The 25,575-nt window shown below is 35.6% G+C and overlaps 1 protein-coding gene across 1 annotated transcript in view; it reads right to left on the bottom strand.

Moving 5' to 3' along the window:
* The window catches only part of KCNH8 (potassium voltage-gated channel subfamily H member 8), a 172,246-nt gene that overhangs the window by 104,826 nt on the left and 41,845 nt on the right, over nucleotides 1–25,575 (bottom strand). The window contains exon 2 of the mRNA XM_053945924.1: nucleotides 10,713–10,946. Within this exon, the coding sequence (XP_053801899.1) occupies nucleotides 10,713–10,946 (234 nt within the window). The remainder of the gene's footprint in view (nucleotides 1–10,712; nucleotides 10,947–25,575) is intronic.

Genomic DNA, 25,575 nt, shown 5'->3' with positions numbered 1-25,575 from the left:
ATTTTCAAGAGTCGCCTATCAAAGAAATTTCTTTTGGAGGTTTATTTATACACAGACTATTTTTATTGCTTCAAGCCACCACTCTTGGAGAAAGAGTCTAATCTTTCTCTTGCATTATGAAGGGTCAAAATATATTTTAATATCCTCAAGGCTTATATAAGCACATCAGAGGGAAGGAGAAAAGAAACCAAATGAAGCATAATCTTATCACAAAGCAATTTGGCTATAGTCCACCTTTTATATATATAAAAAAAAGACAGTGCTTTATGGTCACTCTCTCAACCACCCTTTCTACCTTTCCTCGTTTTGACAGCTAGAAGTCTGTCCTCAGACTGAAATCAAAACAAGGGTCAACAGACCAGGGCATTTAAAAGGGAGATTTTATACAAAACCCTGTCATTAGGATGCCAGTAGCCTTCAAAATCAAACACTCTTTTCACTAGAAAATAAAGCTTGCTTGAACCACGGGACAGACTGAGACCATTAGCTCTGTTGATGAGCTCTGTGCACTCACCATATGATAATAGATAATCTGTAGTCATGCCCACCCCAGACAGAGCCCAATGAAATACTCAGAACAGAAATATCTTTGGTGGATATTTGGGTATTGCAGAGGTTTCATAATAGAGATATGATGTGGGATGATGGTCTGCAAAGTTTATTTAATTCTTTAATAAATAAATAAATAAATTCTACACCCATCTTGTTAAAATTTTACCTCATCCTTTTTTAGCAATACAAACATCTAAGAAATACTTGGAGTGAGTGCTTCTCATCCCAGGCTATGGCTTCCTTTTGCTCTTGACAATCTGGGAGTAATTTTGTCCAGGAAGAAAAGCTTAAGGCTTCCTTTTAGTTTTTGATTGGTGTGGTTATATCCACTTCCAGACCCTCAATTCCTCAGGACTTTTCTTGCCACACTGCTTTCCAGAGGGACGCTGAGACATTTTATGCAGTCCCTTCCATCATTCAGAGGTCAGAAATAAGAAACACACAATTTTCTGTGATCTATCTCCACTTTTCTGTGGCACAAGGAAGAGGGATCAAGCTCTTTTGAAAAGCACTGAATCTGCATATAATACATCAAATTAACTAAATGCAAGGGTTCCTAAACTAAGAGTCCAAATATCTGAAGAAAGAAAAAAGTTTAAATGGTTTGCATACTAGATATAAAAACAATATAAAAAAAATAGCTCTTCAAGGAATAATTATACATATGCATAAGAGGGCAGAATTAGGCTTCACAAGACATCATAAATCTGGAATATTTCTTTTTGTTTAAGTAGATGATTTAGTAAACTAAATGCTCTTGTAGGGAGATGCAAATCAAGCCTTAAAGAAAAAGATTAAAACACATCACCCTATTTCCAGGGATTTATGTAGAAGACAAACATAAAGATATTTTCATGTAGACGGCTGTAATAAGTTGTCAACAAGATTGATGCTAAATCCTCAGCATTACAACAGTAGCTCATTGATGGTTACTAATTGTTAACAAAATAAACATGCATCATAACACCAGGGATATTTGAGCCTGATCATTTCCACCTTTCCATCACAGAAAGTGTGCACTTCAAGACCGGCAGACTAGGATGCCAAAGACTATGTCTGAGGGAACCAAACTCTCTCTTTCATCAGCTTACCCAAAAATTCCCAGCCTCACTGATAACACATAATTTTGAAAGTCAAGTGGCTTTGACAAGTTGTCAACATTTTGTTGAGGAGAGCAAAGTGCAAAGAAAGCAATGCTTAAAAAAATTGCAATTGGACTGAACAGGAAAGGAAACGAGCTGCAAGAAATCTATAGCTATACATTCAAGTACTTTCTCTTTTATAAATATCATAACCTTAACAATGATCAATTAATACAGCTAATGCAAAGTTCTGCTACTTTAAGCAAATGATCACCTCATTCTTCATTATCTCTGCAAAAATCAAATTTATAAGTTAACAAAATCTATAACTTATTTTTCTCGAATTCTGCTATTGCAGGTGCCAGCTTATCTGCTACACCTAGTGACATTCTTTGGTCAGAGAAAATTGCAAAATTAAGAGCTCATGTGGCTATGATGAAGCTGACTTATATGGGAACAGGTGGTTGTGTTAACATTGTCATACGAGTGGTAAAGAAGACTCAAGAACTTGTTTCCCCTACTTCTGTGTGACCACAAGATCACACTTGTATCCTGGAAGTAAGTCTCCTTGCAAGTTTTAATAGTCAATGTAGGTCTATTCCAAAATATATTTGTAATCCATTAATGCATCCAAATGGATCCATTCCAAAATTTATTTCTCAAAGCAGAATACAGTTGTGTCTCAAGAATTTGGTAGATGAAAGATGATAGTAAGATTCTGTAATAACAAAGCAAAAATTGTATTTCAGTATGATTAAGTAGGGAATTAATAATCCTGTGGAGTTGTTTTAAAACTTGTTAAAAATAGCTCCCCAGTCCTCTATATACCCTATGGAGTACCATGTGCAATTGTTCAAATCTATTACATCTCATCAGAGATACACAAATCCATCCCTCCATGTCTTCCCAGCCTTTTCTGTGCCCAGCTTCAACTCATGCTCTGTCCCTTCTGCTCCCAGGTAATCCAGTGCCTCATATGTCATATGTCTTATATTGTGCAGCATGTCCAACTTTCTCTGCCATTGCTGCCATGATGGAGAGATGAAAAGAGGAAAAGGATGCCCTAAGAGAAGACCCTTTTCAACACAGCAATCTCCTATCCTTGCCTCTCCTGCAAACTGACAATGTTAAGCAGAGAGAAGCTTAATTCACAGCCCCAAAATTTCTGTTTGACACTTTTTGGACACAGACTGTCAGTGTTATGGCAGCTCCTAGTTTGAGTGTATGTCTTTTCCAGCCTTAATGGAACAGTCTCTGCATGCAACAGTTAGTACAGTCTACAGTGATTGTTTTATACAAATGTTTTATACAAATGATTTATGAGCTCCAGCACATCTACATTTCAGCTTTGTTTACTCAGCTTTCTGGTCTTTCCTTGTACAGCTCCACTATCTTCCCTAATTAATAAAACCATTTCAAAATCCTCTAGTTACACTGAGTTTCCTTGAACAAAAGCAGAGAACTAAGCAATGCTCTTTAATGCCATGTGAGATACATTATCCTTAAGCGTACCACTTTCTTTTTGTCTGCCCTAATTTCCTTTTCCTATCTCCACCCAGATTAGAAAATAAAATGACATTTAGGGACATAAGTACTTCCCTGATGTAATACATTTACTGGGTTATGACAATTAGCAAAACACACAGGATTATCTAAAAACTAAGTTAAGTCAGTGAGATGCATTCTGTTTAAATAAAAGCTTCAGGGCAGACTCATAAACATTATCACTCTGCGGCTTACTTTCCCTCTCCCTCCAATGATAATTACTTTGTCACAGTTATATTAGTACAGGGCATTCAGCATTTGTCAACTAACTCCTGGGAAAATACTAATTGAGACAATATTCTTATATAAACAAATATACAATATCTATGGCTAAAATGAAAAATAACCCAACCAAACAAAAGCAACAGAAAACAAAACAAAACACAGTTTCTTCAATATCTTTATACAGACTGCTTCAGAAATAGTCAGGCTTGATCCTTCCTGATCAGTTTAATCTTCATTGCTTTCACTCAAGCAATTTCCAAATAAGCCAAATTTTCTTTCCATTGATTACTGTATTTTTGAAATCTATTGTTAAAACTGGGCTTATTCCTTTTGGACTTTCAGAGTCAACATGTAGATATAAAAACAGCAGTAAATATGATTTCTCAGCCTACTGAGGGATGCACTTCTGAAAGAAGGCAAGAATTTTTTTTAAAACAGGATGATCCCTCATATACATTATGTATGTCTGGATATATATTTGCATATATATATTCATATATATATATATATATATATATATACGTATTTATTATTCTGAAATTTCTTCTTATATTTTCACATCTGAAGGAGTTAAAGCACACATTCACCTAAACATAGCCATGTTTCCAAATTACATTCTTTTGCTTTTAAGCCCATTATTTTATAGTCTGAAAAGAGAGACTTCAAAGATGATGTGACATTACTGCAATCAAAAAACCCAGCAATCTCCAAACAGACCATTACACCTATGAAAAAAAAAATTCACATTTTCAGTTTTAAAAAAAAAGTGATAATTATTTAAACTAAAATATCTGCAAAATATTTTTGTGATTCTCACTTTAGTGCCTCTGGCAGTGGCAGCCCCTAGAAACAGAAGTCTGGAGTCTGCAGAATGGGAGATCTCCCAGCACTGGAAGAGGTGCTAGCTGCAATCTCATGCTTATTCATAAAGTTTTCTAAAGGCATGACATGGAGAAAAAGGGGATTCTGCTGGTTACTCATCCACTTACACTGAAAGACTACATTTTAGAAACTGATCGATTTATTTTACACTGCTTTTCCCACAGGGTTAGGTCAGAGAATATTTTGCTTTATAATCCTTGTCTATAATCCTTGTCTTATCTGTTAATATTATTCAGAAGTTTTCATCAAGTTTAGAGATTTTCTGTTGAGGCTGTGATTCAAGAAATTGAACCTGTACTTCATATGCAGTCTGTGGGCACCTTTCTGGAAAGAGGGAGCTAAAGCTGGGACTTGAGATGGAGCTGAGTCATGGATATGAACTGATAATTCCATTTTGTCAGGTTTGAGGTTTTTATACAGAAGGGTTTTGAAACACACACTGAGCAATTATGTAACATGGTAGAGAGGATTAATCTTCCCAATTCACCACTTCAGTCCCTGTGAGCACCTGCTGTAAACAGTCTCTGAGCCTGTCCAATGAAACAAATTATAGTAACCCCACCAGCTGGAAAGCAGCAGGTTTTAACCTTCTAGTTATTTAACTGCTCTATGAACTCAAGCGGCTTTTGCAATTCCCTACCCAAATCAGTGAGAGGGTTCAATAGACAGTGAGCTCCCATTACCTTCCAAAAAATTATGGAGCTAAAGCAAGAACCCATCATAGTGGTCAGCCCAGGAGGTGGCAAATAGTCTGCATCATAATCCAGAACGTGGATTTAGGGATCAGGGACAAAATAAGGAAATGTCAGCAGAAGAGAGGTATAGGGCCATCTGGAGAAATGACATCTTGAACTTTCTTTATCCAAAGAACAGCCTTAACTCATGGTGGAGCACAGGCACCCAAGTCAGCTTTTAGCCAAAGCTTGATTTAAATCTCATAAAAAAATAAAAGGCAGCAGACTCAGTGTGGCCATAAAATTGTGAGAAAAATTCGAAGAGAAAGCTGACTAGTCTGATGTCTTATGAACATCCTACTCCAAAATTACTACTATCATCTCTTACTAAAAATGGAGGTATAAAAAGTAGCACAATGAATGTCTTTTAAAAACTAAAAAAAAAAAAAAAAAAAAAAAAAGCATCCAGCAGTACCAACAGCCATTCATATCAGGTGCAGCTGGAAGCCCAGGGTGTCTGTGTGGAAACACTAATTGCATCTGTTAGCAGTGAAGGGCATCAAGTTGTAGCAAAATAACAAGGAACAGGAAAATTTCACACAGATTTATTTACATATCAATGTGGTTCTAGAAGAACAAGTCTTTTCACAATGAATTATGCTTTTAATACATCATGTTGCTGCTGAAAGAAGCTATTAGCCAATATCACCGTGAATGCATCAGAACGAAGTATCAGCACTGTCAGTGAGCTGCAGTCTTGCTGATGTCTCATTAGATTCTAGAAAAAGATCTCAGATGGTTTAGATCACATTGGACATGGTATTTTGCTGCCTTTCTTTTTTACTTGTAACTGAAATTCATCCCCTTGTTTTGTCTTCTTTCAGGCTTTTGCTGACCACTTCACCCAGGCCTCTGTAAAGTCTTAGCCAGGGCACTAAAGAGGAGGACAAGCCTGCTCTGTCTTCCTCTTCTGCTGCAGAAGCTGGGTCTGTCTCTAAAACATCAAAACATTTCAGAGGTACACATTGCCTCTCATCAGAAGCCATGGGTCAAGCAAACAAAGGGTTTGGAGAGAAGAGGAGAAAAATATTCCCTATTCAGTGAAACAGAGGAAAATAAGGACATGTCTTCTGTCTATATACTGTACTGCTTTTTAAAGAGGAAGACTTCCCAAAAAGCGGTGACATTTCCTAATGATTAATGAGTTATATGAAAGGGGGAAATGAAAAAGAACAAGAAAACAGAAAAAGAAAAAATGAAAAAAGAAAGAGAAGAGAAAAGAAAAGAAGAAAGAAAAGAGAAAAAGAAAGAAGAAAAAAAACCATATTCTTTTATAAAGTTAAAAATTATTTTTTATGGGTCAGGTAATTGCAATTAGATATTACCTTCAGATTAATCTTTCAGTTGCTTGCTTTTTTTTATTTCCCTCCTCCTGTATTTCGTACTATAATTTAGTGAATGTGAGCAAGCCAACCACAAAAGCTTTTTAGCTTTCTTATTTTTAGATGAGATTTTCAAGGCAGAGAAGCAGTGAAGTAGCAGTGAGACCACATTGCTACAAACTGCTCTATCAAGCGACTTGTCAAGGGGCTTTCTCTACATTAGTAACTAGAAAAGTCACTAAAATAGTAGAAAGTAGTCACAAAATAATTGAGGTGCCTGTGCAGATTTTTTTTTTTTTACAGTCAGATAATTCTAATAAATGCCTCTTTTCTTACTGCTGGGCTTAACTTCCAAAAGACATGGTGTATTTCAGGAGTTTGTTAGAGAAGGTAGATACTTTCTGTAGAGAAGCTTGAGGAAAATTTTTTTTCCTTTTAAAAGAAATTAATTTCTCTTCAATTTCTTCATAATTATACAATTTTATATAACATTGAACTCTTTTTCTAAAAAAAAAAACCCTTTTTCTGTTTTCCTAACACATGGAGTGTATTAAATATAAATGATGTTGTGTAGCCTTTGCTATTCTCTAGCCACGTTATTCAACCACAAACATGGCAGAGGCAATGGATGATGTCTCATGGCCTGAGCCTTATTTCATTTACCTGTGTCTGTCTTTGCTGTTCATGTGAGAACACCCAGACTTCAAACAGCCTTTTGCCTGATGAATCCAGGAGCTCAGTAAGAGGGTCTGACTTTCACCCTTTCTCTCTTCATATTCTGCCTATGTGAAATACCTTAATCCCAACCTTCCAGATATGGAGACAGCCTTATCAAAACAGATATTCTCATGCAGTGATGAGAAGAGATAAAATACTTTGATTTAATCTTACTGGCTTGTAATAAATGAAGAAATAAATACAGAAATTGAATACATCATATCTTCCTGACCTTATAATTTACTTACCAAACCTTTAGGGACCAAGAACATGCCTAATACATAACCCAGAAGGTGTTTAAATCAGTGTTCACACAGAAGCTGACAAAATGCCCCTTGAGTCCTGGTTAACTGTTACAGACAAAGCAAACTCTGCTTGCACCAAAGTCCTAAGGCACCTTGTAAAGATAGTCCCAGCAACACCCACTTGCTCCAGTCCTCTTACAGTAGGGATTTTTAACTGTGCACAAAGGCTTGTGCAAACAGCCTTTTTTCTGGGGTGCACAGATATGATGGTCACCACAGTGGAGTCTCTCAAATGCCCATAAATCACAAGTGACCCCTGATGATTACACTGTGTTTCACACAGCTTAAGACATACACAGAAAGAGGCCAATTTCCTTTCAGTGAAGGACGGCTGTGGAACTACTGCATGTTTTAAAGGGTAGTGTGTAAGTACAGATCTCTTTTCAAATACTACAAACCTAATTTTGAGACAAAGGAAATAAATCTGTTGGGGTCATAGGGGACCCAAGCTGTGACCTTCTCAGCAACTGAAGGTGGAGAGCTTAGACTAGACTAAGTCACTGATTATAGGGCTTATTGTAGCATTATCTTAGGCTGTAACAGAAAAGGAAAAATTCCACACAGCTACTTAATTGTACTTCAGTTTGAGGGAATGCGAAGACCTCATTTAACTACCTGTACTTGCTATTGACAAATTTCAGAAGAGGTCTGACAGGGAGAAAAAGAGGGTTTATTTAAATATAAATCCTCAGCATAGTGTCCAACTGCTTTTTAGATTGTTCTAAACAGGAGATCTAGGAGTGAGCATTTTTCTCACAACTCACTTGAATTCCAAAAGGTGAATTTGCATTTCTATTATCATAATTGACAGCTTAATTTGTTGCAGATGTTTTAAAGAAAATGTAGAAATAGTAACAAAAAAAAAAAGTTAAAAAATCAGCTCCTAAGCAATATAATTTTAAAACTTTCTGAAGAAGGCAACAATCATAAAATTCCTTGTCTTTTAATAGTCTTCTTTTCTGATTGTCTTCAAGAAACTAATATAGCTCTGTCAAAGAAAAAGCAAGAACCTTTCTGAGGAACCAAAATAAATACTGAAACTATGATGAAAAGTATATTTTGAGTTGAATTTTCAAAAGACATCCCTCTCTGTAGCTGCTGTATCTGCTACCATGGTTCTAATATTGCTCTGTTGCTAGCATGGCAGAAAATGTTCAGGATGAGGAGTTACAACCAGTTTATCCTATCTTAAGAATTCATTAAAATTCCCAAATGAGAACACACATACAAAAAAGTTCTTATCCACTTCTTGTGGTCTCAGAAGCATTGGTCAGAGCACAACTGCTTAAGATCATTCTTCTCTTGAAATCCAAACCCGAATGACAAAGACAAGGAAATACTGTGGTTCATCCAGCACAGACAGACTTCACTCAGATTCCCATCCAACTCCTTGCACACCACTCTTGCTGCAGAATCAGCTCAGAGCAGTCTTGAATTTCCATGAAATTGCATGTGGACTGCTGGGGTTGCTTTAGTTATAGCAATCATTCCTTTAATTAACAATTACTGAGCAAAGGTGCTGTGTGAATTCTTTAACGATGGTTAAATAACTGTGAAAGGTCCATAGTCAAGTGTAATAAATTCAGATCAAAGCTGCTTGTTTAGAATGAACAGTCTAATTTAATGATAAAAACTGAATCAGCTTTGAAATAAGTTTAATTCAAATTTAAAATATTGGAAAATGTGACACTTCAGGAATAGATGCATGTTCAGTTTTGTAACCTTGAACGTCTGCCCCCAAAAACAGGACACATATGATATACATTTTAGACCAAATCCAGAAGAACAACCAAGAACAAATTATTGTATTCATACACCCATGTCCCACATAGTAATTTTTTATCATAATGTTTTACTAACTCTTAAGATTTCAAGAAGAATTCCATGAGCTCAGAATTACCCCTGAGGCTTGGAAGTGCTCGTTTGGTCTTGTAGTTAGGCCTACAAAGCAAGGCTGTGCTAAATAGCAGACTAATGGCAGATGTGGGTTCCCCTCTGACACCCTAAAGCCTTAGCAGGACATTGAAATATGGCCCTGTGATAACTAGGCATTGTTAGCTACTTGTCTCCCACTGACCTGTGTTCCTGGCATTATACCAGCCCAAAAATCAGTGATTTTCCATATTGGATATACTGGAATGTATCCATACGATCTTTTCAGGGATATTATTCCCAGAGTTCTTATGTCTTAAAATATTTTTAAAACGTTTTTTTCTGGACAAAAACAAAGTTGAATAAGCTTAACAGCTTCAGAAGTTTTCCTCTGAAAAAAAAACCAAACCCAACCCAAAAGACATTTAGCTAAAATGGCTGATTTGCCAAATTTGGAGCCTGCACTTTGCAGCTCTGTTGAAAAACCAAGATTATTTCTTAGTATAAATTTAGCTTTTATACAAGAAACTCTCATGTTATTTTAATACCTATTCATTTCTGTTTCCCAGTGGTACAGAAACACGTGGAAATGAAAAATATAATGGACAGTTGGGGAAATTTATTCCTATTCAGAAAATGTATTGGGGAAGCATCCAGTCAAATTATACAGAGGGATGCATGTGCAATATATAGTGGGAATTCTTTAGCCTCAACAATTTCTCTTTATCTATTTATTTGTGATTCAGCTACTTCTCTAATAATTGACCTGCAATCTCTTTCTGCCTGTGTTAATCATACCTATTACAGATTTGAAGCACCCCTTCCAAATGTAAAGAATCACAATTTATCATTCAGGACAAAGGCAATGAAATGAATGTCTTAGCTTTACTTCTTTAATTTAAATACCTTGAAATATCTTCTTATCATACCCAGTTATCACTATAGAATACTGGAAAGAAGCAGCTCTTATCCTTCCAAGTTAAAACAATTTTCCCCCTATATTCAGACATGTTTTACAACTTGGAACTACTTTATTTGAATAACCTTCCTGAGTACATTTCAAGAAATTGTGTGAGTCTCTTCTGTATGCCCAAAACCAAAACCAAACACACTCAGACACTCCCAAGCCTCCCCAAAAAGTCAAGACAAGGAAGCATTTAGCAGGAGCTTCCAGATTAAATTCAAACTTTCATACTATGAGGAGCAGCAATCATGAACACAAGCCAACTAAGGAACATTCTTCCTTTTCTTTGCTAGTGAAACTGAAGCTGCCTTCTCCTAACACGCCAAATCACTTTGTTGTCATTATGCAGTTATCACTTTTAGAAAATGTGTACCCTACTATCATCATTCAAATCTACTATTATAAGCTTTATTATAAGCTAAATTATTACTTAGAAATTATCATTATATATTATGTGCATTTATGCTAAGTTTCATTCTTTATGACTAACAGAACAGGAAAGACAGACTTACCATTCTTCTTATAGAACATGATTTCTCCTTTAAATTCTATCTTTTCCTCCAACGATTTCTCAATTTGAAGAATCATCTGCTCATTTGTTTCAGCACCAAGTAAGAATTTACAGCTGCAGCTTTTCTGCATGACTTCAGTCCGTGCAAATCCAGCAAGCTCACAGAAGCCATCAGAGCAGTAAACAATGGGGAATCCCTTAGCCACCTGAGCATTTGCAAGGATGAAGTTACTATCTGCAGAAGAACACAAAAGTAAAATATGAATTAAAGTCTAAGTTCTACACTGCTTGACACAGTACTGTCTTTAGCATCATAAGAAGGCACACCTGGACAGATATTAATAAGCAAAGTCCCAGCTGCCTGAAAACCAGGATCTAACTTCTGATTTCAGACTAGTATTCTGAAATTAAGTCAAAGATCTAGTCCACAGATCATAATCAATAGTTCTTCATGGCTTTGTACAGTTTGCCTCATTGTCTCCTCAAGGAATGCTTTATGATAGTTGCCTCCGAGATACATGCCAACACACTAAAACAACCACTTGACCAAAGACTGGTGACAAATATCAAAATTTTGGAGAAACTTCAAATGTTATGCTGCCACTCAGACTACTCTGCAGTCTGAACAGACACAGCTACATCATAAAAACTCAAAAATCTCCATAGTCTCAATAAGATAATGTTGACCTATGTCAGCAAATTCATTTATTCTATATAATTTTGCAAGAGAATCTTTAGAACACAGTTGAGTGACACACCAGGCTACGTGGAATTAGGGACATTGTAAACTACAAGGAATCATTTGTCCTTTATGGGAGGTGGAGCTGATTTTGTTTGGGGTTTTTTTTTGGTTTTTTTTTTTGGTTGGTTAGTTTGTTTTGTGGTGGTTTTTTGTTCATTTGTTTGGTTTTTGTTTTCTATGGACTTGAGGAAAAAAGATTTCATTCAAAATCAGTCACCTGCCTTTTGAAGCCCCACCAGACTTCTCCCATTCTCCCATATGAAACAGGGATTCACCATTCTGTTATGCCTAATGCTCTTTATGTTTTTTTCAGTCTGTTTAAGTTGCACCTATCAGGTATGATACCTTCAAGAGAAGCATATTGACATGGACATCGATCAATTAAATGTGCTGTCCTAATTTTATTTCAAATGTTTGGCAAATCTAACAGTTTAACCTACTGGTAGCCTAATAGCTCATTCCCATCTCTCTCTGAAATGTTTTTGAAGGCTCTGTACCTCAGAACTTCATCTTCAACCCATGTCAACAGCTCTGACCCTTTACAGTATTTTTCAGTTTTCAGAGACACCCTTTCCAGATAACATATGAACTTCTCATACAGGTGTTTTGCCTGTGTTTCCTTATTTTGAAGTGAAAAAAAAAAAAAAAAAAAACAAAACAAAAAACAAAAAACAAACACACAAACAAAAAACCCAAACAAACAAACAAAAAACAGCAACAACAAAAAAAGAAAACACAAACCAAACCAAACAAAAAAAAAAAAAGCAAAAACCCTCCCCCCAAAAAACCCAAAACAAAAACCCAAAACCTTTTATGGGCAGAAACTGTCTACATTTCACATTGAGGGAAGAAAAACTATTTTTTTTGTCCATTGCTTGTTAAGGAATGTTTACCTTACAGCTTGCTAGCAGGAGCTCAGGAGAAGTCTAGTCCCAAGACAGACACCTCTCATTTTTCAGACTTATGTGCAAGTGAATTCATGTGTATGTATTAAGGGGAAATACTATTAACTAACCCATAATCCCTTGATAAATATTCATAAATTTAAAGAGAAATAAATGAATTATTTTAATGGAAAACTCAGGTTGCTATACCTAATCCCCATACAGGGATATATTATTTATGATTGGGAAGGGAGAGACAGAATCCATACACTAAAATAGAGGAAAAATAAGTCTGTTTTTCAGTCTGAACTGTCACAGAGTTCTACATCTGTGAAACCCCCAAAACCAGCTATGTTACTCTAATTACCCAAGGGATAAAATACTATGTCTTATACTGCTTTCAGTATTTTAAAGACCATGGAGGTTTATTAAGTGATCAGTTTTCTCTCAAGACTTTCGTTACCCACATTTTGTACCAATTTAATTAAATTCTTTCAATAAATGATTTTATATCAAAACAGTCTTTTCCAATTTACCAAATAATGTGTTTCTAAAATGCATTCTGGTTCAGTGCAGTGCTTGACTTAGCCTGTCATTTTTATTTGCCTAACTGGGGAATAAGTATCATTACCATTCATGCACTAACATGCTGCTCCCCCTGTCAACAAAAAACTAAATCCCCACACTGCCAAAAGAATTAAAATCATATGCTTGCAGTGCATAATGGAAGTGTGAAGGTGCAAGACCAGCAAATCATTCATACCAAATATATTTGTAGCTAGCAAATTAATTTACTTCTCTGATTCTTGTTGCTTATGATACAATTATGTGATGCAAAGACTGCTGTGGGGTTTTGTTTTTCTTTATAATTCTAATTGTTGAGAGTTGTATGAAGCAGAATATGGAACACCAAAAGGACACAAAAGGTGGAGAAGATGTGCAGTGGTGAATGAATGTCATTATGAACAGGAACACACTGGAACTTACTAAGCATGGTTTTATGAAAAATATAAGGTGGCCAAATTCAATTGTCAGTTACACCAAAATGAACCCAGAATAATTGTGGTTGCTTCAGCATTCATGGAATAAACCAATTTACTTATAAATGTCAATCCAGTACTAGATAGAATAACATACAATCTTTCTCTTAATATCACAATGTGTCTGATAAGACTTGTAAACCTAATTTAACTGAACTTTTTGAGTACAACAGCAAAGAAACAGGAAAATACAATCAGAATTATATTTGCTGCTCTTCTTGCACTTGAATTTCAAATAAAATAATGAGAGATGCACCTATAATCCCAAGATAAGGGACATCTCTAAATAATTTGTTGAAAAAATTCTTGTCATACTAAAAAGGACCTAGAAACATTATGCCCAGTAATTCCATGTATCATCCAATTCTTCAGTAACATTTATAAAGTAATTAATATTTACCTATTACATAAAGCAAATTAAAAAAAAAAAAAAAGCCCAACAAACCCATACCTTAAAATATTCTGGTTAAAAGTTTGTTTAGTTCTGTAATTTATTTTTATATCTTCAAATCTTTAATAACCCTTGCTTTTAATCATGTATGTAAAATGCTATAAAATATTTCAAAAAGTAAGATAAATAACATTTTCTTGAGAATAATTTATTAGAAACCTATGGACTGGAAGACAACACATTTTCTTATTTTTGAACTTGCAATAGGAAAGTTGCAGTGAGTGATACAAACCTGTTGGTTTGTATATTTTGGTATATGTTTGTGTGTAGATTGCAACACTTCCATAATAAAGAAGTTGTTGAATTCCACATTATGCTTTCAGCACATTGGCTTGAATATTAAGTTATTTTATTGATCAGGTTGGTTGATCAGCAGACAATATTAGATTACTGGTGAATGTTTCTTTTTAATTTTATTTTTAGATAAGAAAATATATCCAAGCAAAATACTTGACCTATTGAGAAAGATGTAGAGCTGCTGAAAATCTGTGTAAGAAAGAACAGATTTGGAGCATCGAGTAATAAATCTGCTGCAGGTAGCTCAGTTTGCCAACTGCACACTGAGATGCAGATTGAGCTCTGGGTGAGAGCTCGAGACAAGAGACTGTGAGCTGCCAACCCTTTGGTTAGCAAGGGAGCAAAGAAGGGTGGTGCCAGCTGGGTGGATGGACTCTGGGGGACACAGCAGGAGCAGAGGACACAGGAGAGACTTGTGTGAGGAGAGACTGTGATGGTATAAAATCCTTGGGTTTCCTTTGCTGAGGGTCTTTCCCAGAGGCACCAGCTGGGGCTGTTTCTGTGCTGCTGTGCCATGGGTAAATGGCTTTATGGAAAGAGTCATTTGAGCTCTGCTCTGGGAAAGCTGGGGTGGATGTGGGAGGGAAACCTGGTCTGACTGTGTGAATGTGGGGTGTGCAGGGAGTCAAGTAGGCACCTGTCAGGTCACTGGAGCTACCCACAGGGAAGGGGCCTCGGTGCCAGCAGTGAAATTCTCTGAGCTGGGACTGAGACTGACAGAGATTCCAGAGAATGGGCAGATTGGATTTTTTTTAGCCACTCAACCCTAGGTTTCAGCTCAGAAATTAAGCGGTGTAAGTCTCTGCAAAATAAATTTTTAAAAATTCAAATTGGATATTTGTATATTAGCTTTGGCTAAAAATTCTTGATTGTTTGTCCAAGCCTGTGAGAGCTGTGTGAAGGATAATTTAAAAGTGCTTCTGCTAAGATGGTAAAAGAAGCCTAAACACAAAATATCCAACATTCATGAGGTTTTCCTTTAGCAGCAAGTCAGCAGAGATGGAGGAATATGAGAGAGTCCCTGGCTTGCCAATGCAATTTAAAAGCAGATTTCTTTCAATTGTGATTATTTTACTTTAAGCTCATTTTCCATGAAGATCAAGCTACTTTTTCACATGAAAGTTTGAAGGAAGACTATAAGGAGCTTGCATGCCTGCCTGCATTTCAGAAATAGAACATATTGGAGAGGATAGGACATTGGACAATGGAAGACTCGTGTGGTTTTCAGAAACCTCTGCCAAAAACACAGCATAAAGCCAGAGACAATCAAATAAGACAAACCTGAACGATGAAAACTATACCTTCAATCACAGGCTTAGACAATGTTGCCCTGTTTCAGTGATGTGATACCCAAAAATCATAACTGGAGCAACAGAGATTTAAATCTCATGCCATTTGATACAGAGAATCTTATTCAGCAAACATCCTATGATAGAGTTTTAGAATTGAGATAATTAAAGAAAAATGCTTTATGCAATACTCTTCCACCTAATTAATGCCCACAATTTATCTGACTGTTTGTAATGACACTGTGTTACATTTGTACTCTGCACTCCCTTCATGAATCCTACTGTCACATCCAGCAAAAAATGACAAAAGGATTTTTGCTTCAATACTGCGCCTATGTCTGCTGTAAATCTCATCATTGTGCTTGCCCAGCTCTTTTCACAGTTCTTTTCAATCAAAGTTCAGAAGTTTTCATGAAGAGAACACCTGACTTCTTTTGCAACTGAGAAAAGCCAGCAACCATTCTAATTTTAAATGTTAAATTATTTAAGAATTAAAGAGGAAGAAAAAAATCCTACAAAAGAAAAAATCTTTAGCAATCAAAGAAGCTGCATTAAATAAGCAAGTGACTCACACAGTTACTCTACATATTGTAGAACAGTCCACAATTCTTCTAGATGAAAGGATGTACTACACTTAGATTTGATTCCACCAACTGTACACAGTCAACTTAACAAGAGAAATCTCATTCCAGGTTCATGCCAATTACCGTGATGGAGAACATGACCACATTAACAGTTAAGATTACTGACTAATTGAACAATTAAAGTGCATGAAAACATTTGGCTTTATGTCAGCACATTTAGATGCAAGTGAATTTAATTACAGCTGAAAATCATTTGCCAGCTAGTGTCCTTTGAATCTGATCAAGACCAAGATGATTTTTAAATTGCATACCCTTCCAGACATTAAAATTCCTCTTGAAAAATCTCAGTACAGTTGACTGGGTCACTAATATGAGGTGAAGATTTATCTAGATCTAAGTCAGAAAAAAAGCTGATTATACTGATATTTTCTCCCACTTTTCTCTGAAAATGAATTCATATTCCAATGAATTTATAGTAGTACAGTGAGAGGAAAAACTATTGCACTATAAAGTACAAGTATGAACTGATGAACAAAAGACCTACCACTGTAACTCATTGTAATCTTTATAATTGATTGAATTGTCCTACTAATTTCATTACAAGGATTCATAAAATTGGGTAACAGCTACAAATTTAGAGTTAAGAATCAGGACTCAGCTAAAGGGGTGAGCTTCCATAGTTCCCACTTGACTTGAACTGACAGGAATAATTTACAGTAAGTAGAAAAGTTCTGAATTCAGCAGCTAAGAAATAAACCTTTCACTTTATATTTACAAAATAATATTTAGTCTGACAGTGATGCTTTACTGTATACCATATTTATAACTACAAGAGTTAATCTGCAATGCAGTTCAGCATGGAGATATCTAAGCGAACTTTGGGCATCTGGTTGCTAAATGATTTCCCAGTCTTATTGATAAACACAAGATCATAAGCCACTTAAGAGACTCAGTGTTTAACGATCTCCAACCCAGCTTCCATTGCCATTAGTGCATCAGGTCAATACTGGAATAATGACTGCAGATTTCTGCATGACCTGTAAAATTACCTACTCCTATAAGAAAGCAGACCAAAAAGGCAGACTGTATCAGAGAGAAACAAAGTGAAAAACAAAAGCAGTAGTGAACCTCATGGTGAAATGGTTTTCTGTCATCTTAGCAAGGAAAAAAAGTAATTTGTTCCTCCATTAGAAATTTTTGTGCATGCTCCTATTGCTTTTCCAATTTCAGTATCATTTGAATCTACCTAAACTTTAAAATATAAGAATGAGAAGGACTTTGTTGAAATAGTAGTGCTGCTGTGGCTGCTCATTTATCATCACAGAGTACCTTTCAAATGAACAATTAGTGCAATTGTGAAGGGTGGACTATAGTAAGGGAGAAAAACTTTTAGTAGAGATGACTTTCAAATGCCTCAAAATTAAGCTCCACTAGCAGAAGCAAATAGCTACATCTTTTCCTCAGAAGGAAATATTAATTAGTCTAAAATAAATCTTTGCTTTTGATTTTGTATTTACCTGGAATTGCAAACTTACACATGTCAGCTGAATCAAGGTTGCAACAAAATCTTTTCCCACCCTTAAGCTTTTTGGATATTAACAAAATTTTATTTTTCAGTAAAAAAAAACTATTACATTATATTTGATGAACTTTATTTGTGTTATTGATTGTGCAATGACTGCCAGTGCAGAGTACAGATGTAACTTAAAAAGTTATATTGCAGCTGTCAAATATTTACATGCCAGTTTTATGGACATTGACATGTTGCAAGTAAAACAGCACATGGCACTGGGGAAAAAAATCAGAAATATGAAGACATTAGTAATCAAGAGACACTGCAACTCATGTGTCACCAGCATGTTTTGACAATGTGCCGTGTCATCCAGAAGTTACTCGCTGGGTGCTTGTTTTTCTGACAGAACTGAACCCTATATCCCTCATGAGGGAGTTCAGCTTCTGTTCAGTGCATTCTGTGAGTGCCCACTGCACAGCAGGGTGCACAGGTTCACATTTCCAAGGGAAACATGTTTTGTAATTTCTCCAATAAAATACATGGAAATTTTAAGTTCATCCACCAGGCACAAGAACCATTTGTTTAACCCAGCTATATTTGATTTGCTGTTTGGTTTTTTTCCCAACTGTTCCACTGATTTAAGATTTACCTGTAGTTTAGAAATGGAATTGCTATAAATCAAATTAACACATAGGGTTCTCATAAGCTCAAATCATATAGCCCAATGATTTAAGAGCCTGGGACCGTGAGTTGCTTTCAAGTGTTCAACCGAGAAAAAGGTTTGCAGACAACACTCTTCCTGAATAGAAATATTTTCAAAGACAAGGGCCACATCATCAAGAAATATTTATTAATGTGATCATGTCCGTACCTTCCTTTGTCACTTGTCTGAAGTAGAAATGAAATAAGGAGTTGAAAGCTGTTTTGTTTACAGCTGTACTAAGCTCTGTGTCACCTACTCACAACTGGCGCTCGGTTTACGGGCATACTAAATTTTCACCATTTCAAAATATTTTGTGGGTTTAGTATTCTACGCTTGCCTTTACTACACACATGCCTGATGAACCTATTTATAATGCAATTGCAGTGGGTAACCCTTTGAATATGTGCACTCAATATATGCACAGCTACTGATCGTGCAATATATGAGCAGCCATATGTTACAGATTCTGCTAAGAGCTAGTGGAAGAATACAGGGAAAAAGATTTACCAGACATTATTCTTGCACAACTGAGAGGAAGGACATAAGCTAGACATTTTGAAGCCAGTGTGAAATGGCTTTGAAAGATCATGTTCCTGGCTCTTTGAAATCTAATGCTTCTTTCTTCTTATGAGACTGTGTTAATTATGGAGTGGTAGCTCAGGGACTTGGAAAATATCTTGATACCATCTATACTAGAAACAAGAAACTAAATTTCTTTATAATATGATGATGTGGAGTTCAAGGACTATTTACCTGTCATTGGGAAAGTTTCATCTTATCATTTGAAGTGTATATGGTCTGGAAGACTCAAAGTGTCCAGAACATTTTGCAGTAAAGAATCACATATATGAATACACAGCAAAATTGCCAGGGTTTTGAAATTAGTTTTGAGATTTCATGGAAATTTTTTTCCCCTTTAAAGTGACTATGTTAAAAAAAAGTGTGGCTTCTATAAATCCTATATAAAAGAATGTTATCAGTAAGTACATAAAGCAAATATTTTCAACACAAAAATATAAAAAGATATTAGTACAAAGAGAGTGGAAAATCTTTATGGTCCTTCCACTTGCTTCTACCGTGCATGTCCAGAAGGTAGTTAATGTCCATATGTGGTAGCACATTCATATGCTGAGCTAAGAGAACTTTCAGCCACCATTCCCAAGAATGAAGGAGGAGAAATTCCACTTGTAGCATTGGAACTGACCATAGAAGAAAGAGACCAAGCTATCCCCTGTGGAGATACTCCAGTGAGTCACAAATCATAAACATACTAATTCTTCTCTGGTAACAGTGGGGCATTTTTTACCAAGGTTCCTCACCTGAACAAAATTATGTATCCTCAGAACAAAACCTGACCCACATCTGGGTTTTAAATTGAAGGCAGAAAGGACAGTGTCATCCTTCCTCAGCACCATCTGCCTAATGCATCAATGGGGCTCCAACAGAGGATGATGCAGGATCCTCAATTTTGCATATGACTTTCATTTTCACAGGTGAGATACCCAAATTAAAATGTCAAAACCACTATCTGTTCAGATAACACACGTCGCTATTATATTCTCTGAAAAAGAAACTTTTTTCCATTTTATACAAGTGCTACACTAACCTGAAGTTGTTACTCAAAGAGGCTCAAAGCTGATTTGGATGTATACTAGCCCTTATACATAAGTTCTGGCCTTTTCACTGTCACTTTTATAATCCCCTATGACTCCCATGACAATTTCATGACAGCTAGTGGTGAGTTTTACTTATTGATTTTCCCTTATAAATATTGTACTTCAATATTAAGGTGTCAGAACTCTTAAGAGTAACCGTTTTGAACCTTTGTAGTTTATATGCTCACCTCTCAATCCCTGAAATTAAAGGATAATCTTGATTTAATTTTAATGAGGAGAAATAGCAGACTCCTTTGTGCCTATTCCAGTGAAATGAGTTCTCTGTAAACAGCAAGGATTTCTGCACACAGTTTTCTTAGAGTAGGAACACTAATCTGAAATAATGCCGTAGAAAGGAAAGCCCATTCCAAGAATGTTATTCTGAAAAACGGACACAAATCATATTAAAAATAGTACATAAAATAATGAACAGTGTCCAGGAAATGCCATTTCCAGAAGGGAGAGTTGTATACTGCACTATCTGCCATAATAAAGAATTACAAAGTATATCCCAAACTCACGCTTTCTGAATAAAAATGTCCTAAGAATTTCAGTGTAGGGATCACTGGCATTGTCTTGAGCAAGATCTGTAAAAAACCAATATTTTTGAGGGTGGAAAATGATGAGAGGGAGGTTACAGGTAAGAATGTAATTAAGTTACCATATTCAAAGGAAAACTAATCATCTTCTAGTGGATTTCTCAACCAAAAATGATCTCATAAAAAATCCAGAGGAAAAATGCTAAAAATATGTGTAAGGATGAGTTTTGCTGTAGAATCAACAAGTAGAATAACCTTAATGGAAAAGCAGATGTGGTAAGTAGACATGGGCTATTATTCCTCATAATAAAGTTTTGATGGACCTCCTGAAGGACTTAGTTTGCATCAGTTGGCATAGTTTGCATCAAACTTAGTTGGCATAGTTTGCATCAGGAGTACCTGAGCTTGGACCTCCTGATTTATGCAAGATATACAAATAACTACAGAAGAAGCTGCTTGGGGAACCAGAAAGGCTTGATGTGAACACTGCCATAAGATGGTCTTCTGGAAAAAAATCCAGATTTTGGCTGAAGAAATGAATATGATCTGAAGATATGAAACATCTGGAACTTCTTTGCAACAAAGGAGTACATATATAAATACACTGTGGAATTGTCAGGATTTTGATTACCTTTGAAGAAGAAAAAAACAACTTTGGACTAAGTATTGTCTCAATGAAAGAAATCAGATATAGGAAGAGATTGCTATAAAAAAACCCCGCTGAACTGAACCTCTAAGGGTTTAAAGAGTCCAGATAAGAGAAGAAATACACCAAAATAATGACAGAACTGAAGCTAGTTACCCAAATTTAGACCTTTTTGTGCCTTCTTGCTTTGTTCTATTTCTGGTTCTTTTTTACAGGATATAAAGAGACTAAGTATCACAGAACCACCTTTGGCATTTCTAAAGCAAAAGTTTTATTCTGCCATGGAACAAAACCAATACCCTTTCCCACCTCTTTTCCCCAAAGCACTACCTAAACATAAAAAACCCCAAACCTTACTTCAGAAAGAGACTCTCAGGAGAACAATAGGCCAGTGCTCAATAATTAATGCAAGTCTCAAACCTCCAGAATCCCAGGAAAATGTTACCTATTAACTGTACTGCAGTAAATCAGTATCATTAGGGAACCAGGTAATATTTCTGAGAATTCTGTCAGTCAAAACATACAAATTCCACTAGAGTTTTTAATTAAATTCTGCTAACTGGTTCAAAATATTTTAAAGTAAAAAAAAAAAAAAAAACAAAACACAAAAAACCCAAAAAAACCCCAAAAAAACCCAAAAAACAAAAAACAAAAAAACCAAAACAAAAAATCAAAACAAACAAACAAACAAACAAACAAACAAAAAACAAAAAAAAAACCACAAAAAAACCCAGTTGCTGGAACTATACTTGCTAGATAAAGGCAACACAACATTTTTGTTCTACAGGAATAAGGTATAAGAATGCTGCAGTCTAATTCCAGTGTTGTTATGGGAGGTAGTTTGAAGTCTTGCTTAGTTTTTCTGGAGCCCAATCTGAAGAAAGTGATGAAAAGTATCTTTTCAAATGGCAGCAGATGCTTGTATCTGGTTGCAAAGTTTTCATACTAGAGAGAATAATCTTTTTCATTCTGAGAGTTTGGCAATAATTTGTAGAAAGACAGATATTTATATCTTTATCTCATCAAGTAAAAGTGGCACTGAGCAAACAGAGAAAAATACGAAAAATACGGAAATAAGGTTCCATAAATTACACTTACTGAAAACACCAAAAGCAGAAGAAAGCTATAAATTACAACATGATTATACTGCCACATTTCCTATGCAATCTGATGCTATAAATGTAGAAATTCATTGCTGCTCTAAATACTGTTTTGAAAGTAAAAAAATATTTCAGAGACTAAAAATCAGTTGGAGAATTTAACCAACAGCATCATATACATCAGCAAAAATACTATTTGCAAAACAGGTGGCCAAACCATCTAAGCAGTGTAAAACCTCTCCTTTAACTTCAGTATTGGGGTCAGGAGATTCAATTCCACTGGAATGGTAGGAAGTGACATCTTCAAGGCATTACTCAACTTAAGGACTTATGTTTATCATATATGGAGGGTGTGATGCCCAAAATCCTTCAAGTGTGGCATCATCGTAAAGCACAGGAAGTGGGTAACATCAACATCAAGCCAGGACAGAAATCAGAACACTTCTGTACTACATTTACACAGCCAGGCTCTAAATGTTGAGTAAATGCACCTGACTGTGCCCATGTCTTTCCTTCTTGAAAATAAAGGTCAAAGAACATATGTAGATTCATCTGTAGGTGAGATACTGTAGAACTAATTTCTTAATTTGAAATTACTCTGAGGAAAGATAAAAAAGGTACATAATTTTGTTGCTGGTTTTGGTGATTTTCTTTTTATACTAATTGAATAAGGTGCATGAAGTAGGAGTCTGAACTTGTGGATTGTACTGTGATGTAGGAAAATTATTCCCTTTCAGACCACTCCATATTTGTAAATATAAGTAAATAGGGTAATTATACAGACTGTAAAAAGCAGCATAAATTAACTTTCTCAAGTTACAATAGCAATAATGAAAACTCTGGGCAAAACTTCACAAAATCTAGAAGTCTTGGTCAAAAATAATAAACAAAAGGTATGAAGCATGACCTTTAAAGTCAAATAACCTTAACACAAGCATAGAAAACATGACACTGTGGATTTGCATCAGAAATAAGAACAAATGTTTTGTGGTATCTTAGGTACCATAGTTGTAGCCTTGGCAATAACCATGGCTTTGTAACCTCTACCTGCATTATTGAGGCATTTTTCAGCCTCTGTAGTATTATTTTAACTTTATTCTCCACATACTGAAATTCTTATATCACACTTCTCCCAGCCTGCAAGGATGAATAGTGATGGCCTCTCACAGTAAGCACCTAACAGTGGTTTAAGAACTACCCCTCCATTCCCACTACCTCCTTATCTCACTTTGTAAGATATCAGTTTATTAGGCATAAATGAAACTCTGTGTACATGCAAGTAATTCATACTGATCTATGTACCAATAAATGTTAACCTGCAAAATGTGCATGCACAAACTTAAGAAGTAATAAATACACATCACTGCTGGCTAATTCATCAATCAGCACTAATGCCATCACTTAATGAAAACCACTAGTGGTGAACAAAGGGAGGGTTAAAAAGGTTCTGATAAAAGTGAATAGCAATAGAGAAAAAAGAGGTGAAAAATCTACCTAACTGCCAACCACTGCACTAGAGAACTGCCCAGAGCTCTTCAATAAATCCTGTCACTGCTTTCCAAAGTGACTGCTTTGTCAGTGTTACTTACTACTTGCACTTTGTTAGATGCTTATGTTCTATGGTGCTTTATGAGCATATCTACACAAAAATTAAAAAAGTCCTCTAAGCAGCTTTAATCACGAACCAAAATTTTAATTAAGAGACACTAAAGAAGGGAACAGAGAGGGAAAACAATTAGAAATATGGGGGAAAATTGATTAAAAAATGAGGGTGAAATCAGGAAAGTTGTTAGTGACATAATTGGCTTGCCAATTCCAGACGATATTCTGGGATACAGATGTCTGCACAGGTCAGATTGTTAACCTCTTGGCCTCACTTCCTCACTCCACTTCATTAAAGATATTCCAAAGAGAAAAGTGCAAAAACAGTGAGTTTTAGATATAATTAAGATATTCTTATTATTGAAGCCATCATAAGAGGTATTTTTTTACAATAATACCTTGAAGTTTATTTTTCACTATATAAAAATATATGATTGATTAGAATCCTTCAAAATTAATTGGAATACTGTTGTAGGATTAAATTTTGGGCCTGTCCCAGAGCAGTGTTTCCCATGTTTCTAGCCCACCAACTATCTGACTATATTTCAAAGGGTTCTTCAGAAGCAGGAAGCGTATTATGTATTTTTCTGGAAGTACTACTAACAAGATTTTAATTAACATTTAAATTTACTTTTAAAAATACCTTGTCCATATAATCTCTACATTGCAAGAGCATGACTTCAAAAATTATTCAAATGCATCCATGTATTTTAAACTAAGACTAAAATGAAATTAAAATTTAATCAAAGTTTCAAGTAAATGAATTTTTATTATGAAAAATGGCTCTATGAAAAAAAAAGAAAAAGAAGAAACCAAAGGTAATAAGGATAAGCTCTTTTTTCACCATTTCATGCACCATGGTAATGAAAATATAAAACAGCACACGGGGAAAAAATCAATTAAGAAAAGAAATAAAGAAAACCATTTCCCAAAGCTTTTGTTCTTCTCAGGATATAGCCTCAATAATGCATTAACCAACATTTTTGCAGCATGCAAGAAAAGCAAATATGCTTGGAGTTCTGGAAAGTAGTACACTGGTAATATTTCAGTAAAGGATTTTCAGTTTGGCTTTTTATGCCCACTTATTAATGAATGAGCAAATTGGCAATGCATGAATGTCTTTTAGAGGACCAAATTCAATGCCATGGACATTCAATTTCATTCTTCAGAGACCCTCAACAGTTTCTTTCCATTGTAGAGGTCGTCCAGGCCCTCTGCTTTAAACAATGGTCAAACTTGTTTCTCATCTCTTTACCCACCTATTCTGGCCTCCACTACCACTGCAATTCCCAGAACTATCATTATTTCTTTGGGTGGTCTGAATCCCTAGGAAAGGGGCTTTATGTTGATTATTATGGTATCTGTCTCTGACTGGATTTAGGAGACAGGAAATAACGAGAGTGGAACAGAAATAGCATTTGCCTCAAACTTGAATTTAGCAAGAATCTGAGAATCATACGTTCTTGATCTTCAATCTATGGTACTAAAAGGTTATAACACAAAGGTTAGTCAGGTGGACCTTTGCCTTTGCAGTATTTAGCAACTAATGTTCTTCCTGAGCAGTTTTCCCTTCCATTTTGGTTTTCCTAGAGAAGAATGAATAGCCTCATTCAGAGTTTGAGTCCCTTGATCTTATCCCAGCCCTCAAGAGATACAACTAAACCAGATTATTCTGTCAGCTACATACCCACAGTAGAAAAGTGAGTAACCTAACAATCTTTTGTAAATATTTCAGCTTCCACAAGAAGTGAAGGAAACTATAAAACTTTCATTCAACATCTTCCTTTGTAAAACCAGGCAATGTTAAGGATTTCACTTT

The sequence above is a fragment of the Vidua chalybeata genome, chromosome 1 (genome assembly GCF_026979565.1).
Source record: "Vidua chalybeata isolate OUT-0048 chromosome 1, bVidCha1 merged haplotype, whole genome shotgun sequence".
NCBI classification, from domain to species: Eukaryota; Metazoa; Chordata; class Aves; order Passeriformes; family Viduidae; genus Vidua; species Vidua chalybeata.
This window is presented reverse-complemented; position numbering and strand designations above follow the sequence as displayed.